General features: G+C 50.9%; 1 protein-coding gene across 8 annotated transcripts in view; it reads left to right on the top strand.

Annotated features, from left to right (window-relative positions):
• Positions 1 to 16,912, top strand: part of arhgap39 (Rho GTPase activating protein 39) — a 632,129-nt gene extending 615,217 nt beyond the window's left edge. For all 8 annotated transcript variants that reach the window (XM_038798609.1, XM_038798606.1, XM_038798607.1 and 5 more), the window contains 2 exons: positions 9,616 to 9,785; positions 15,120 to 16,912. In XM_038798609.1, the coding sequence (XP_038654537.1) occupies positions 9,616 to 9,785; positions 15,120 to 15,314 (365 nt within the window). In that variant the 3' untranslated portion in view covers positions 15,315 to 16,912. The remainder of the gene's footprint in view (positions 1 to 9,615; positions 9,786 to 15,119) is intronic.
• The last annotated feature ends 1,411 nt before the right edge of the window (positions 16,913 to 18,323 follow it).

Raw genomic sequence — 18,323 nt, 5'->3', positions numbered from 1 at the left:
CCCCGTCCGGCACCGGACCAGTCTCTCCCGGACCGACACCGGGCCAGTCTCTCCCCGTCCAGCACCGGGCCAGTCTCTCCCGGACCGGCACCGGGCCAGTCTCTCCCGGACAGGCACCGGGCCAGTCTCTCCCGGACCGGCACCGGGCCAGTCTCTCCCCGTCCGGCACCGGGCCAATCTCTCCCGGACCGGCACCGGGCCAGTCTCTCCTGGACCGGCACCGGGCCAGTCTCTCCCGGACCGGCACCGGGCCAATCTCTCCCGGACCGGCACCGGGCCAGTCTCTCCCCGTCCAGCACCGGGCCAATCTCTCCTGGACCGGCACCGGGCCAGTCTCTCCCGGACCGGCACCGGGCCAATCTCTCCCGGACCGGCACCGGGCCAGTCTCTCCCAGACAGGCACCGGGCCAGTCTCTCCCAGACAGGCACCGGGCCAATCTCTCCCGGACCGGCACCGGGCCAATCTCTCCCCGTCCAGCACCGGGCCACTCTCTCCCCGTACAGCACCGGGCCAATCTCTCCCGGACCGGCACCGGGCCAATCTCTCCCGGACCGGCACCGGGCCAGTCTCTCCCGGACCGGCACCGGGCCAATCTCTCCCGGACCGGCACCGGGCCAGTGTCTCCCCGTCCGGCACCGGGCCAGTGTCTCCCCGTCCGGCACCGGGCCAGTCTCTCCCCGTCCAGCACCGGGCCAGTCTCTCCCGGACCGGCACCGGGCCAGTCTCTCCCGGACCGACACCGGGCCAGTCTCTCCCGGACCGGCACCGGGCCAGTCTCTCCCCGTCCAGCACCGGGCCAATCTCTCCCGGACAGGCACCGGGCCAGTCTCTCCCGGACCGGCACCGGGCCAGTCTCTCCCGGACCGGCACCGGGCCAATCTCTCCCGGACCGGCACCGGGTCAGTCTCTCCCCGTCCAGCACCGGGCCAATCTCTCCCGGACAGGCACCGGGCCAATCTCTCCCCGTCCGGCACCGGGCCAGTCTCTCCCCGTCCAGCACCGGGCCAATCTCTCCCGGACAGGCACCGGGCCAATCTCTCCCGGACCGGCACCGGGCCAATCTCTCCCCGTCCGGCACCGGGCCAGTCTCCCCCCGTCCAGCACCGGGCCAATTTCTCCCGGACCGGCACCGGGCTAATCTCTCCCCGTCCGGCACCGGGCCAGTCTCCCCCCGTCCAGCACCGGACCAATCTCTCCCGGACCGGCACCGGGCCAATCTCTCCCCGTCCAGCACCGGGCCAGTCTCTCCCGGACCGGCACCGGGCCAGTCTCTCCCGGACCGGCACCGGGCCAATCTCTCCCCGTCCGGCACCGGACCAATCTCTCCCGGACCGGCACCGGGCCAATCTCTCCCCGTCCAGCACCGGGCCAGTCTCTCCCCGACCGGCACCGGGCCAGTCTCTCCCGGACCGGCACCGGGCCAGTCTCTCCCGGACCGGCACCGGGCCAGTCTCTCCCGGACCGGCACCGGGCCAATCTCTCCCGGACCGGCACCGGGCCAGTCTCTCCCGGACCGGCACCGGGCCAGTCTCTCCCGGACCGGCACCGGGCCAATCTCTCCCGGACCGGCACCGGGCCAATCTCTCCCGGACCGGCACCGGGCCAGTCTCTCCCGGACCGGCACCGGGCCAATCTCTCCCGGACCGGCACCGGGCCAGTCTCTCCCGGACCGGCACCGGGCCAATCTCTCCCGGACCGGCACCGGGCCAGTCTCTCCCCGTACAGCACCGGGCCAGTCTCTCCCGGACAGGCACCGGGCCAGTCTCTCCCCGTCCGGCACCAGGCCAGTCTCTCCCGGACCGGCACCGGGCCAATCTCTCCCGGACCGGCACCAGGCCAGTCTCTCCCGGACCGGCACCGGGCCAGTCTCTCCCGGACCGGCACCGGGCCAGTCTCTCCCGGACCGGCACCGGGCCAATCTCTCCCGGACCGGCACCGGGCCAATCTCTCCCGGACCGGCACCGGGCCAATCTCTCCCCGTCCGGCACCGGGCCAATCTCTCCCGGACCGGCACCGGGCCAGTCTCTCCCCGTCCAGCACCGGGCCAGTCTCTCCCCGTCCAGCACCGGGCCAATCTCTCCCGGACCGGCACCGGGCCAGTCTCTCCCGTGGAGTTCTGGGAGAGCAAAACTGGCGGCACACTTGGACCAATTCACTGACCGGTGAGGGGCTAGCACCGGCGTGGAATACAACTCATTCTAATGGAAAATGCCGTTGGATTCGCTGAGGTTGGGATTGGCACTCGAGAGATTGACAAGCTGCAGCCGCACATTAGCACTCCACTCCCCACACACACACACACATCCCAGCCAACAAGATGGCACTGGTTACACTGGAGCGCGCCCATCCTGTTGTTAGGTCGGTTTTGGGCCAGAAGTTACCTGGGAGGGGGGGCGGGGAAGGGGGGGGGGGGGGGGGGGGCATCCATGGGATCCATGGCGCTAAGATCACAGTGGGCAGTCAGCGGTGTGCACAGCCACATGGCTGCCTTGCCGGCTGTGGCAATGATGTTCCGTTCCCGTCCACCCCAACCCCACAGCCCAACTCCTGGCCACCCCCAGCTACTCTCCCGGACCCTGGCAGAAAACCCCTGACCAGTGGCACAACTGGCGATGTTAGACAGTTTTCGTACCCCCTCTCACCCCCTCAGCAGCCATGGCGCCTGTTTCACGATTTTTGAAAGCACAAGTGAACCTCACTGTCGGGATTTCCCCCTGGAGGAGGAGGTGGAACATGGAGGCCACGAAGAATACCAGGTCATGCCCGCTAATGATATGCCAACGCCATTTACTGTACCTGCAGAGTGGATTGCATTGAAGCCGCTGTCGAGGAACCGGAGAATTGCGATTTGGCGTGAACCCGCCATCTGCCACGTTCCTGGCATCAAAACTGATTCTCCACCCAATCGTCTTTCTCGATTTCGGCATGAGCCAATGGAGAATCCCACCCCTTATTTTTATATGGTATCCCCTAATTCTTGTCTCTTCCACAAGGGAAAACATCCTTTCAGTTTCCATCCTATCAAGTCCCCTCACGATCTGGAATAGCTTCAATAAAATCACTTCTTGATCTTTAAAACGCCAATGGATACAGGCCCTGCCTGTCCAACCTTTCCTCACAAGACAACACCCTCATTCCAGGAATCAGTCGAGTGAACCTTCTTTAAATTGCTTTGACAAAGGGTCATTTGGACTTGAAACGTTAATCTATTTTCTCTCCCTACAGATACTGCCAGACCTGCTGAGATTTTCCAGCATTTTCCCTTTTCCCAATTTATGCTCTGTATGCCAAACATTTGCCCACTCACTTAACCTGACCGCATCCCTTTCAGAACGCTTTGCTTCCTATCTTTGTGTCATCAGCAAATTTAGCTGCTGCACATTTGATCCTGTCATCCAAGGTTGTAAATAGTCAAGACCTCAACACTGATCCCACTCCGCTCATTAGCATGTGATGGAGCGTTGCTGACTCCAAGTGGATGAACTGAGCTGAGTGCCCATTACAACAGGAAGAAAGAAGATCTACAGTTCCAGAGAGTCAACGCGAAACAAAATCACCTCGTCTCAGGTGAAACACATAAAACCCTTGGACAAGTGACCTTCAGCATCACAGAAAAGGTTTGCAGTGTTTCACATGGAACCAAGCCACAGCCTGCTGATCAGATTACAAAGATGTTTTCACAGATCTTGAATGTCTTCCTGGCGTCCCATAAATGAATTTTTTTTTAAATTCTCTTGTAATCGAAGGCTATCCTCCTCACTATTTACCACCCCACCAATTTTCGTATCACCCGCAAATTTACTGATTAACCCTCCTTTATTGATTCCTAAGTTATTTATATAAACCACAAACAGCCAGGGCCCCAACACTGATCCCTGTGGGATCCCACTGGACACAGGTTTCCAGTCAGAAATACACCCCTCGACCATCATCCTCTGCTTCCTGCCACTCAGCCTATTCTGGATCCAATTTGCCAAATTACCGTGGATCCCCTGGGCCCTTACCTTTGCTATCAGTCTCCCTTGTGGGACCTTATCAAAAGCCTTGCTAAAGTCCATGTAGACTACATCAAATGCATTTCCCTCATCTACACACCTGGTCACCTCTTCGAAAAATTCAATCAAATTGGTCAGACAAAACCTTACTGACTGTTCTTGATCCATCCCTTCCTCTCCAAATGCAGATTAATTCTGTCTCTCAGAATTGCTTCCAATAGTTTCCCCACCACTGAGGTTAGACTGACTGGCCGGTAGATTCCTGGTTTATCCCTTCCTCTGTTCTTGAATAATGGTACCATGTTGGCTATCCTTCAGTCCACCAACGCCTCTCCTGTAGCCAGGGAGGAATTGAAAATTATTACCAGCACCCATGTTATTTCCTCCCTGCCCCACTCAGCAGTCTGGGATACATTTCTGGCCCTGAAGATTTGTTTACTTTTAAGCCTGACAGACCACTCAGAACCTCCTCTCTGTCTATGTTAATATCTTTAATTTTATCACTGTCCTCCTCCCTGATTTCTATACACACATTGGCGCTTTCACGAGTGAACACTTACACAAAGTATTCATTTAAAACACTACCTACGTCCTCCGACTCCACACACAAATTTTCACTGTGGTCCTCAAAGCGCCCTACTCTTTCCCTAGTTATCCTTTTTTTCCTTAACGTACTTGAAGAACAACTTTGGATTTTGGAGTTATGATCACTGTCTGCAAAATGCTCCCCCACTGACACTTTAACCACTTATCTGGCTTAGTTTCCTAAAATTAAGTCCAGGACCACCCTCTCTCTTGAAGGACCTTCTACGTACTGGCTAAAATAATTCTCCTGGATGCATTTTAAGAATTCCTCTCCCTCTAAATCTTTTACACTATGACTACTTGAGTTAATGTTGGGGAAGCTAAAATCCCTCACTATCACTACCCTATTACTTTTACACTTCTCTGAAATTTGCCTACATAGCTGCTCTTCTATTTCTCTTGGACTGTTGGGAGGAGCTATAGAAGACTCCCAGCATTGTGATTGCTCCTTTTTTGTTTTTAAGTTCTACCCATACGGCTTTATTTGAAGAGCCTTCTAAGATGCTGTCCCTTCTTACTGCTGTAATTGACTCCCTGATCAAAATTGCAACATCCCCGCTTCTTTTGCCCGTTTCCTTGTCTCGCCTGACGTTCCTATATCATGGAATATTGAGCTGCCAATTCTGTCCCCCTTTCAACCATGTCTCAGTAACAGCAATGACATCATACCCCTATGTTTTAATTTGTGCCTCAACTCATCTGCCTTGCTCGTCAGACTCCTCGCATTAAAATCAATACCATCCAATCTTGCCAAACTCCCTGGTGACTGAATTGATCTATAAATACTATGCCTTCCTGTCTCTTCTAATTTTGGTTGTGCATCTATCCCCGCTGAACCTTCTCTCAGGATACCAGCCCCTTGCCAAGTTGATGGTATTGGGGCGCAGAACAAGAAGCAGCTTTAACTCACAGCAAACAACTAGTGATGACAATGTCTGTGCCTAAGATGTCAATGACAAGTCACTCTGCGGTGAGATGCCAGTGTAACAAAATTTGAAGTGACCCTTATCTAGCAAGGATAATCAGTTTAGTTGGCATCCAGAGCATTAACGCAAACGGCACAACGCTACACGCACATTGAGAAATCCCTGGCTATTGTCTTTACCTTTGAGTATTTTAATCCGTGCCTGTTTGGGGGAGAGAAAGTGATGGGAGTATCTGACCACAAGCTACTTCAAAGCATCTTTCTCAAACCCTTTCTATCTGCTCCAAAGCGTCTGCGAAGGATGTCCCTTGGTTTGCAGAGGTATCATTTGGAAGTGAAATACAAGCAAGGGAGGCAGATGTACATCACAGACATGCTGTCGAGAACTGCACTCCCCTTGAAGGAAGTTAATAGAACATAGAACAGTACAGTACAGAACAGGCCCTTCGGCCCTCGATGTTGTGCCGAGCAAATGATCACCCTACTCAAACCCACATATCCACCCTATACCCGTAACCCAACAACCCCCCCTTAACCTTACTTTTTAGGACACTACGGGCAATTTAGCATGGCCAATCCACCTAACCCGCACATCTTTGGACTGTGGGAGGAAACCGGAGCACCCGGAGGAAACCCACGCACACACGGGGAGGATGCTAATGCTAGTACAGAAATAAAATCTTCCATATTCAATGAGAAGCAACTGAACCCCATGCTGCAGAAGTTGTCGATCCAGCAGACACATTGAACCTAACAGACCAGCATCTTGCTCACATCAAACAAACTACACAACGAGGTGCAGTGCTACAGGCCCAAAAGCATCAGGGACACACATGTTACCCAAGATGACATCTTGCACAAAGGGTTGGAGTTATTATCATTAAAGGAAAAAAAAGATTTTGAAGCACATTGATGCGAGCCATCCAGAAACTGCGTCTAGTATGGGGAAGGCTCTGCTTGGCGAAACATGAGCAACAGCATTATGGACCACACCAGCCAGTGCAGCAAGCTGAGCAAACTAACAAGCTGCTCGTGACACTTGCCATCCCAGAACAGAGGATAAAAACCAGCAGTTTTCTATGTCGACCATCTCTGTGGGTAACATTTAACTGCAAATGGTAGTGCATGCAATTTCCTCTTTTTTTTACGAAAAGAGGAATGTTTGGCCTTTTTGCACTATTGCCTTTGTGTACTGCGGCTTGCTGTGGTCATGTAGCCTCTGATATCTTTTGGTAAATAGGGGCTGAGCCATTTCACCCACCACAAGGAGCGGTCTGTCCCTTTCCATCTTTAAAATGTTCCTTAAACCCGTTGACAATGCTCTTAATATCTCCTTATGTCGGGGAGGCGGTGGCATCGTGGTACTGTCACTGGACTAGTAATCCAGAGACCCAGAGTACTGCTCTGGGGTCCCAGGTTCAAATCCCGCCACTGCAGATGATGAAATTTGAATTCCATTAAAGTCTGGAACTAAAAGCATCATAGAACATAGAACAGTGCAGCACAGAACAGGCCCTTCGGCCCTCAATGTTGTGCCGAGCCATGATCACCCTACTCAAACCCACGTATCCACCCTATACCTGTAACCCAACAACCCCCCCCCCCCCCCCCCCCCTTAACCTTACTTTTATTAGGACACTACGGGCAATTTAGCATAGCCAATCCACCTAATCCGCACATCTTTGGACTGTGGGAGGAAACCGGAGCACCCAGAGGAAACCCACGCACACAGGGGGAGGACGTGCAGACTCCACACAGACAGTGACCCAGCCGGGAATCGAACCTGGGACCCTGGAGCTGTGAAGCATTTATGCTAACCACCATGCTACCCTGCTGCTCATGATGACCATGAAACCATTGTCGATTGTCAGAAAAACCCACCTGGTTCACTAATGTCCTTTAGGGAAGGAAATCTGTTGTCGTTACCTGGCCTGGCCTACACGTGACTCCAGACCCACAGGTTGATTCTTAACTGCTGGGGCAATTAGGGATGGGCAATAAATGCTGGCACAGCCTGCGACACCCACATCTAATGAACAAATAAAAAAAGTACTGTCAAGTTTTACCTTCTTACATAGATACATATCTTCTTAGCTCCTGTGAAGTGCCTTCTGTGCTGTTTGGCTATGTTAAAGGTGCTATCGAAACACAAGTTGTTGTTTTGTAGACGGTGTAAGTTCATCAGGTCAGGCTGCTTTTAAAACCGTGGAATCATGGACTTCAGAACTGCCGGTTATGACTGACTGGTGTGCCTCACTGTGACACACAGGAACGATCTGAGCTCAAACTGCTTGCTCCACTTCTGCCGATGAGAACGATCACTTATTCCTTTTGAGTAATGCAGCATTTCAAGTTCTGTGAGAAGAATTTGAAAGGGACTTGTTTGATTAATCCCTCATTAATCCTTCGTATTCTCTCTCCAGACCTCAGCTCAGCTGTTCAATATCATATGAATAACGTTTTCTTTTTAGAAGTAATTCTATTTGTGAATAATCCTGTACAATAATACAATCTGTTACTGCACTAATGTCTGCTCCTTTGCGTCAATTATTTATCTGACTGCACTCCTGTGAAGCAACTGAACGTATTTTACAACTTTAGAGAGGCTGTACAAATTACTATTATTTTTGGAAGTGTGTGGAATGTTTAGTCATATTCTGAAGTGAGAAGCATCTTTTGTCCAATCCGGTATACATCAGTGGGAGGATTGTTTTCTCTGCATCATATTATATCTCAGAAGCCAAATGTAATAACATTTCTATTACCCACCATGCAAGAGGACTACTGGTCACCTGAGAGTTCCACGTTTTCAACCAATCAGAAAGCTCTTGGCTGATCGCATGGTGATGTGGGTAATTTTTTTAACTTGGAGTTCCCAATTATTTCTATTTTCTTCTCAATTAAGGGGCAATTGGGCAGCACTGTAGCACAGTGGTTAGCACTGTTGCCTCATAGCTCCAGGGTCCCAGGTTCGATTCCTGGCTTGGGTCACTGTCTGTACGGAGTCTGCACGTTCTCCCCGTGTCTGCATGGGTTTCCTCTGGGTGCTCCGGTTTCCTACCACAAGTCCCGAAACACGTGCTTATTAGGTGAATTGGACATTCTGAATTCTCCATCAGTGTTCCCGAACAGGCGCTGGAATGTGGCGATTAGGGGATTTTCACAGTAACTTGATTGTGGTGTTAATGTAAGCCTACTTGTGACAGTAATAAAAATTATTATTATTTAGCATGGCCAATTCACCTACACATCTTTGGGGTGTGGGGGTGAGACCCACGCAAAAACGGGGAGAATGTGCATACTCTACACGGACAGTGACCCGGGGCAGGGATCGAACCTGGGACCTCAGCGCCATGAAGCAGCAGTGCTAACCACGGTGCCACCGTGCCACTTTGTGATGTGGGTGTTGAGGTCTCACAAGAGATGTAGGAGCACGCGAATCGAGAGAGTGGCGCCAAGGGAACATGGTGTTGCAGAGCTGTGGGAGGATGAGATCAGAGCGAGGGCAGACTGCCATTAACAACTACCCGTGAGTTTGACAGCTTTTAGCAGTTGAGTGTCAATGAGACTGGCGGGGAACAAGCGCTAGTGTCAGCTCCTGAGTGATGGGAAGGCATCTCCAGTCAAAAAACAAACTGGACAGAAATTCTGGCTGGTAGAGATTTCAGGTTGGTAAAGTGCTGGATAACAGAAACAGAAAATACTGCAAAACCGAGAATGCTGGAAATACTCAGCAGGTCAGACAACATCAGTGAAGAGAGGAACAGAGTTAATATTTCAGGTCAACTTCTCATCAGAACTTTGGTTCTAGCTCCCAGCAATTGTAAACTGAACTGTGGAATCACATTTTGCCATGAGTGCAGGAAGAGAGCATTTAGGAGCAAGCCCACATTGTAACAAACTTGGGCCTATTTGTCCATTTAGACCTGACCAAATTTGTTCAAATTTTATGATTAGTTCCAGATTGGATTGTATCACCAGAAAATCATGCCCAAAGTTTTAAAAGTGGATAACTCGCCATACGTAGAGACCAGAGTTTGGATTCAGCTAATTGTAATCGGATTAAAATGGATATTTTTCTCATTCTTCCTTTTCCACACTCCTGACAGCCTCGTTGTTGAAATTATGGTACCGTGAGCTGGAGGACCCACTCATCCCTCACGAGTTTTACGAGCAGTCCATCACCCATTACGAAAATCCAGAGGCAGCGATCGCAGTCGTCCACTCCCTACCCAAGCTCAACCGGCTGGTACTCGGCTACCTCATCCGCTTTCTACAGGTACAGTCATTGCTGCAGACTATTCCCATGCCCACTTCTTGCCGTAATCATTTCCCATTTACATTCCGGTCAATTCCAGCAATGCCAATCATAGTGTTTGATGTGCCCGGTTTATTTCGGGCAAATAAGTGTGTGCAAAGTCACTAGTTTGCATCTCATTAATATGCACTGAAGGCAAGAACAAGCGTAAGTTGATGCACTTAAGGGAAATCTTGGTGAATGAATGGGGGGCGCAGCGAAGAGTAGATGGATGTGATGTTAGGATTAGATAAAGTCTGGGAAGGGAGGCTCGTGTAGCATAAATGCCAGCATTGGTGAGTTGTGCTGAATGGCTTATTTCTGGGCTGTAAAATAAAGATAAATTAACAACATAAGAACATAAGAACTAGGAGCAGGAGTAGGCCATCTGGCCCCTCGAGCCTGCTCCGCCATTCAATGAGATCATGGCTGATTTTTTGTGGACTAAGCCCCACTTTCTGGCCCGAACACCATAACCCTTAATCCCTTTATTCTTCAAAAAACTATCTATCTTTAGCTTAAAAACATTTAATGAAGGAGCCTCAACTGCTTCACTGGGCAAGGAATTCCATAGATCTCAACCCTTTGGGTGAAGAAGTTCCTCCTAAACTCAGTCCTTAATCTATTTCCTCTTATTTTGAGGCTATGCCCCCTAGTTCTGCTTTCACCCGCCAGTGGAAACAACCTGCCCGCATCTATCCTATCTATTCCCTTCATAATTTTATACGTTTCTGTAAGACCCCCCCCCCCCCCCACATCCTTCTAAATTCCAACTAGTACAGTCCCAGTCTACTCAACCTCTCCTCGTAATCTAACCCCTTCAGCTCTGGGATTAACCTAGTGAATCTCCTCTGCACACCCTCCAGCACCAGTACAACCTTTCTCAGGTAAGGAGACCAAAACTGAACACAATACTCCAGGTGTGGCCTCACTAACACCTTATACAATTGCAGCATAACGTCCCTAGTCTTAAACTCCATCCCTCTAGCAATGAAGGACAAAATTCCATTTGCCTTCTTAATCGGCTGTTGCACCTGTAAACCAACGTTTTGCGACTCATGCACTGGCACACCCAGGTCTCTCTGCACAGTATGTTTTAATATTTCATCATTTAAATAATAATCCCTTTTGCTGTTATTCCTACCAAAATGGATAACCTCACATTTGTCAACATTGTATTCCATCTGCCAGACCCTAGCCCATTCACTTAACCTATCCAAATCCCTCTGTCAGACTTCCAGTATCCTCTGCACTTCTTGATTTACCACTCATCTTAGTGTCATCTGCAAACTTGGACACATTGCCTTTGGTCCCCAACTCCAAATCATCTATGTAAATTGTGAACAATTGTGGGCCCAACACTGATCCCTGAGGGACACCACTAGCTATTGATTGCCAACCAGAGAAACACCCATTAATCTCAACTCTTTGCTTTCTATTAATTAACCAATCCTCTATCCATGCTACTACTTTACCCTTATTGCCAAGCATCTTTATCTTGACTCTTGCCCGGCGGTACATACCAATCCCTTTCCATCACTAAATTAAACGTAACTGAATTGTGGTCACAATAACCAATGTCCTCGCCTACCTCCAAATCTAGCACCTGTCCTGGTTCATTACTCAGTACCAAATCAAATGTGGCCTCACCTCTTGTTGGCCTATCTATATACTGTGTCAGGAAACCCTCCTGCACACATTGGACAAAAACGGACCCATCTAAAGTACTCGAACTATAGCGTTTCCAGTCAATATTTGGAAAGTTAAAGTCCCCCATAACAACTACCCTGTTACATTCGCTCCTATCCAGAATTAGTTTTGCAATCCTTTCCTCTACATCTCTGGAACTTTTCGGAGGCCTATAGAAAACTCCCAACAGGATGACCTCTCCTTTCCTGTTTCTAACCTCAGCCCATACTACCTCAGTAGACGAGTCCTCATCAAACTTCCTTTCTGCCACCGTAATGCTGTCCTTGACTGACAATGCCACCTTTCCACCTCTTTTACCACCTTCCCTGAGCTTACTGAAATATCTAAACCCTGGAACATGCAACAATCATTCCTGTCCCTGCTCTATCCATGTCTCCGAAATGGCCACAACATCAAAGTCCCAGGTACCAAACCATGCTGCAAGTTCACCCACCTTATTCCGGATGCTCCTGGTGTTGAAGTAGACACACTTTAAACCACCTTCCTGCCTGCCGGTACACTCCTGCAACCTTGAAACCTTACTCATGACCTCACTACTCTCAACCTCCTGTATACTGGAGCTACAATTCAGGGGCGAAATTCTCCGACCCCCAGCAGGGTCGGAGAATCGCCTGGGGCCGCCGAAAATCCGGCCCCCGCCGTGGCAGAGATTCTCCGCCACCCGGGAAGTGGCGGCGGCGGAATCTCGCCACTCCGATCGGCGAGGCCCCTGCGGTGATTCTCCAGCCCGGATGGGCCAAACTCCCGCCGCTGGGAGGCCTCTCCCGCCACCGAGGTTTGAACCACCTCTGTAAAGGCGGGTTCAGCGGCGCGAGCGGGCCACCGGGGTCCTGGGGGGGCGGGGGGGGGAGGGCGATCGGACCCCGGGGGGGGTGCCCCCACGATGGCCAGACCCGCAATCGGGGCCCCCCGCTCAGACTCCGGGCCAGTGCCCTGGGTGCACTATTTCTCCGCCATGGCGGAAGCGGAAGAGAACCCCACATCGCGCATGCGCCGGTGGTGATGTCAGTGGCAGTTGGCCGCTGACGTCACCACCGGCGCATGCGCCGACCGGCGAAAGCCTTTCGGCCAGCCCCGCTGCCGGGGGCGCCGGTTTTTTGCGCCAGTCTTCTGGTGCCAACCGCTCCGGCGCGGGGCTGGCCCCCAAAGGTGGGGAGAATTCCCCACCTTTGAGGAGGCCCGACCCCTGAGTGGTTGGCGCCACTCCCCTACGCCAGGACCCTCCGTCACGCCGGGTAGGGGAGAATCCAGCCCCAGGTTCCCAATCCCCTGTTGAATTAGTTTAAACCCTCCCGAAGACCATTAGCAAATTCCCCCCCCCCAGGATATTAGTACCCCTCTGGTCCAGGTGTAGACCATCCCGTTTGTAGAGGACCCACCTACCCCAGAATGAGCCTCAATTATCCAGGTATCTGAAACTCTCCCTCCTGCCCAATCCCTGTAGCCACGTGTTCAACTGCTCTCTCTCCCTATTCCTCGACTCGCTAGCACGTGGCACAGGTAACAACCCAGAGATAATAACTCTGTCTGACCTAGATCTAAGTTTCAACCCTAGCTCCCTGAATTCCTGTCCCTATCCCTATCCCTTTTCCTACCTATATCATTGGTGCCTATGTGGTGACTTGGGGCTGCTCCCCTTCCCCTTAAGGATCCCGAAAACACGATCTGAGACATCACAGACCCTGGCACCTGGGAGGCAACACACCAACTGCGAGTCTCTCGTTCCCACAGAATCTCCTATCTATCCCCCTAACTATGGAGTCTCCAATGACTAACGCTCTACTCCTCTCCCCTCTTCCCTTCTGAGCAACAGGGACAGACTCTGTGCCAGAGACCTGTACCCCATAGCTTATCCCAGGTACGTCGTCGTCCCCACCAGTATCCAAAGCAGTATACTTGTTACTAAGGGGAACGACCACAGGGGATCCCTGTACTGACTGCTTCCTCCCAGCCCCTCTCACCGTCACCCATCTATCTTAATTCTTCGGAGTAACTACATCCCTGAAGTTTCTATCTATGACCACCTCTGCCTCCTGAATGATCCGAAGTTCATCCAACTCCAGCTCCAGTTCCCTAACACGGTTTCTGAGGAGCTGGAGATGGGTGCACTTCCCACAGGTGAAATTAGCTGGGACATTGTCGGTGTCCCTCACCTCAAACATTCTGCAGGAGGAACATTGCACTGCCTTCCGTGCCATCCCCTCTAGATAAAACAAGAAAAAGAAAGGAAGAGCTTACCTGATATTCACTCAGCCCCTTAGGTTAGAGGAGGTGGAAGGGTGGGGGACACTACAAGTGTAGTGTCTCGGGTTTAGCAACCGCCCAACTTATATACAGGTACTACACACCTTCTCAGAAATGCCCATGGCTGACTTCCGGTTTCCTGCTGCTCTGAAACAAAAACAAACAACTCCCAAAAAAAAAGTTAGTTTAAAAAAACAAAGGCCGCTTCTCCTGTAAGGTAAGTTTTTAAAGCGGGAAACTTACCTTCCCGACAGACCCCTGGTTACTGCTCTCGCTGCTGCCGCTGAAAAACTGAAGGCCGCTTCTCCTGTAAGGTAAGTTTTTAAAGCCCCATCTCCCCGGGCCCTTGGCACCCAGGCAGTGCTCCTGCTGGCTTGGCAGTGCCATCCGGGCACCTTCTGGCAGTGCCAATGTATCAGCTGGGCAGTACCAAGGTACCTATATTCCAGGGAAAGGGAAGGGAGCCTTCCTGACCACCCAGGGGTCTCCGATGGCCCAGGAGACCGCCCCCCCCCCCCCCCTCCCTCGGGTGCCTTTCCGCCTGGTCCACGTTTGTGTGGACCATTACTGATCAGCGCCCAGCAGCAGCCTCCCTGGGGAGGCCGAAGAATCGAGGGATGCCGGTGGATCATGCGCAGGGAGGTCGGAAGTAGGTTTACGACCTAATTCTGCGTGTGTCATTCGGCCCCGCACATTTGGGCTGGGGTTCCAATTCCGACATCCCGCGGGACTCCAGAGAATCCCGGGAGGCGCGGAGCCTGTCGGGAGGCTCGCTGCAAGATTCTCCTGACATTCTACGGCCGCGTTGTGATCAATCGAGAACACAATGCGACCGGAGAATCACGGCCAATGTCAGGAAGCTGTTCTTCCACGTAGGGTGATGGAATTTGGAATCTGTTCTCCCAAAAAGCTGTTGACACTGGGGCTCAATAAAATATTCCAAATCTGGAGTTTGATAGATTTTTGGAAGGCATTAGGGATTACAGAAGCAGGATGAGTAAATGGAGTTGAGATACAGATCGTCCATGATCTGATGGAATGGCCTACTCCAGGACCCAGATTTGTATCTAATATCTTCAAAACAGCACCTCCACCAGTGCCACACACCCTCAGTCCTGCACTGGAGTGTAGACTGCAATGGCTGAACAGCCTCCTCCTGTGTCTACACAGTCAGCGTGCTTCGATGGAGGATCAGAGAGAGGAAAGAATTGCGATGTAAAGTCCACTTCCTCCTCTTCCCCACCAACACACACACACCTCCCCCCCCCGGATCTCAATCGAGGCCAAGTGCACCCTGAGACACGTGGGTTGAATAGAAACGTTCATTGCGTTTTCTCTTTTTGTTTGACCCCCTCCAATTAGATCTTCGTCCAACCAGCCAACGTCTCTGTTACCAAGATGGACGTCAACAACCTTGCCATGGTCATGGCCCCCAACTGCCTCCGCTGCCAGTCTGATAACCCCCGGATCATATTCGAGAACACGCGGAAAGAGATGTCCTTCCTGCGAGTGCTGATCCAGCACCTGGATACCAGCTTTATGGAAGACGTGCTATAGCCAGGGAGAATTTCCGGGGGAAAAAAATTGAAAGGCAGTGGAGAAAAGAAGCTAATGAACAGAAAACACAAAGATAAGCCTTGTACAAAAAAAAAAACGTGAAGCGTTTGTGTCTGCATTTGTTTATACCGATTTGAGATCTTTTTGCCAGTCCCTTGCTGGTTGGTGTTGTCTACATTCTAAAAAAAAATAAGAAGGGAAAAAAAAAAACAAGAAAAAGTATTATATGTAAATTTTGATGCTGCTTTTTTGTCTGCTCTGAACGACATTCACATCCAGGTCCATCCCCACCTGTGGCACAGTTTACTAATAGTTTATTTTTTCGTTTAGCATGCGTACTTGGGTTTTTAAACCTGTTATAAAGTAACTTTATTTTTATAGCATTTAATTATACAGGGCTAAATTAAAAACGAAACAATGGACACCCCCATGTGGGCGAGACATCCTCATACAGTTTATTTCTTCTCTCACTCCTCACCGTTCCACAGTACCTTGCTGTGGACTTTAACCAAACTTCCGCCAAACCTTAGTCATTTTAATTTTTGCGTGAAGACATTCAGCATATCTGTGTTTTTTTTTTAAAGGAACGGCTCCGCTGTGTTTTTTAGATGAATCTCTAAGTGACCTGCAATTTGTTTTTCTCAATTCAGTTCCCTTCCACGTCCAAGGGCAGTGTAGAATTGCCCCACTTTGGTGCTAACTCTCATCAGTCTGGTTGCCTAGAATTGAGTGTTCTAATCCAGCTGCCCGCTGTAGGGGTTTTCAAGGTTAATCCTTTTGAGCGAGCCTGCATGGTTTTTATTCCGACCCAAGGCACTGGTGGAAAATCAAAAAATCTGACTTTGTAAAAGTGGGTGTTAACTCATTAGCTTGCTGTAACCTATAATGAACTCTCTTTTTAAAAGATGATGCTGAACTGCGATCTCCTCCCTGTATCGAATCATAACGAGCTCTTCGCTAAAAAGACCTGAAATACGAATTGCCCATAAACTCAAGAACCTGCCTGGACAATTCCGGATCACTGCCTAACTTTAAACAAATCCTAGATAGGCAGCACCCTAGCTTGCAACCGCAGGCTGATACTAATAATTGACGGATTGACTTGGATAGTTGGTAAAAGCATGAACAGACTTAAATGGATAAGGGCAAGCCCAGAGCTTTGATGGAGCCTAAAAGCCACACTCTTAACAAGTCCTACTTCAGGATGACTGCTCGCCAATCTAAGTGTAATAAGATGTGCGTGGAGACGTAAAGGTAGGGAATTGCCCCGACACTGGAGACAGTCCCACAATTGGTGTGAGGTTTGCCATTCACTGGTTGTGCTTGATTCCTGTCTGGTACATATCCCATTGTCCACAATGCGGAAGTCAGGACTGATCCTCAGGTTGCCCCTTAATTCCAGGTTTAGCCCAGGACCCTTTGGACTGTGAAACTTCCGCAGCTTTGCTTCCTCAGACAAATTTTAGGCTTTTAAACATTTAATTAGATAACTTTATTCTGTTTTTGCTTTCTATCCCGGGTGCCTCCTCCACTAAACAGGTTTTCCCTTTCATCCAAATATTTGATTTGTAACGTAATTCCTTCCACCCTGCACCCGCCACCCCCCGTTCCCCACCCCCACCCCGTTTCCCCACCCACCACCCGTTTCCCCTCTCCCCACCCCATTACCCCTCGCCCCACCCCGTTCCCCATTCCCCACCCCGTTACCCCATCCCCATTTCCCACACTCCCCATCCCCATTTCCCACACTCCCCATCCCCATTTCCCTCACTCCCCATTTCCCTCATTCCCCATTTCCCTCACTCCCCATTTCCCCACTCCCCTTTTCCCCCACTCCCCATTCCCATTTCCCTCACTCCCCATTTCCCCCACTCCCCATTTCCCCCACTCCCCATTTCCCCGACTTCCCATTTCCCGCACTCCCCGTTTCCCTCACTCCCCGTTTCCCCCACTTCCCGTTTCCCCCACTCCCCGTTTCCCCCACTCCCCATTCCCGTTTCCCCCCACTCCCCATTCCCATTTCCCTCACCTCCCCATTTCCCACCTCCCCCTTTCCCTCACTCCTCATTTCCCTCACTGCCCATTTCCCTCACTCCCTATTTCCCCCACTCCCCATCCGCATTTCCTGCACTCCCCATTTCCCCCACTCCCCATTCCCATTTCCCCCACTCCCCATTCCCGCCTTTCTGCCTCATGCCCCCGCCCCGCCCCCGCTGAGTTGACTCCTGTTCCCCGAGCTGAGTTGACTCCTGTTTTTCACTGTGGCAGCCGGGATGTTATACTTAGCTTCCAGTTTCTTCTTTAAGCTGATAGTGAACTGCCTCAACTGGGAAGACATGATGACTAAGCCTGAGATCAGGTGACATTGTTTTGAGTTGATTTTGTCAGGTTTAGTCTTGCTTACAGTGCACAGTCCAGGCTTGATGACTGGTCTTTCCACGAGAGCCTGATGGCTGCCTTGACAACCATCTCCCATCGATTAATGGTGCTGCAGAGATTTCTGGGCCTAACCTTAAAGGTCTTGCACAGATGGCAGCTGTTAATGAGCACACTAGTTAGACCTTCTGAAGCTGTGTTGCAGGGTCTGCCAACTTTTTAACCTTGTAAATAAAACCTGCTAATTGTGGATTTGTAAAGACCCTGTTAGGGCCTGGTGTATTAAGGCTCTGGCTGTGTCTGTTCTCCAAAGGGAGTGTTTATTTTAATACTGCAGAGGAAGTATAACAATGAGGGAAGGGCTCTGTCTCCACCCCACCAAATCCATTCAAGCTCTTTGTCTTTTGCACATTGAGCTTTGCCCAGTTGTCCATGTCCTTCACTAAACCCGAAAGTGAATTCAATTGAGCAAATGTTTCCTTTATAACCGCTCAGGTTCTGGCAGTCGGTTATTTTACTCTCCTTAGGATTTTTCTGAATGAGCTGATGGCGACCTGTGTTCTGGGGTCCATTGGGGTAACGCGTGACCATTCAGCGGTCGTATCGGAAAGGCGCACATTACATTGGTGATTG

The sequence above is a fragment of the Scyliorhinus canicula genome, chromosome 5 (genome assembly GCF_902713615.1).
Source record: "Scyliorhinus canicula chromosome 5, sScyCan1.1, whole genome shotgun sequence".
In the NCBI taxonomy this organism is placed as follows: domain Eukaryota; kingdom Metazoa; phylum Chordata; class Chondrichthyes; order Carcharhiniformes; family Scyliorhinidae; genus Scyliorhinus; species Scyliorhinus canicula.
Note: the sequence above shows the minus strand (reverse complement) of the source record. Positions and strands in the feature narration are given on the sequence as shown.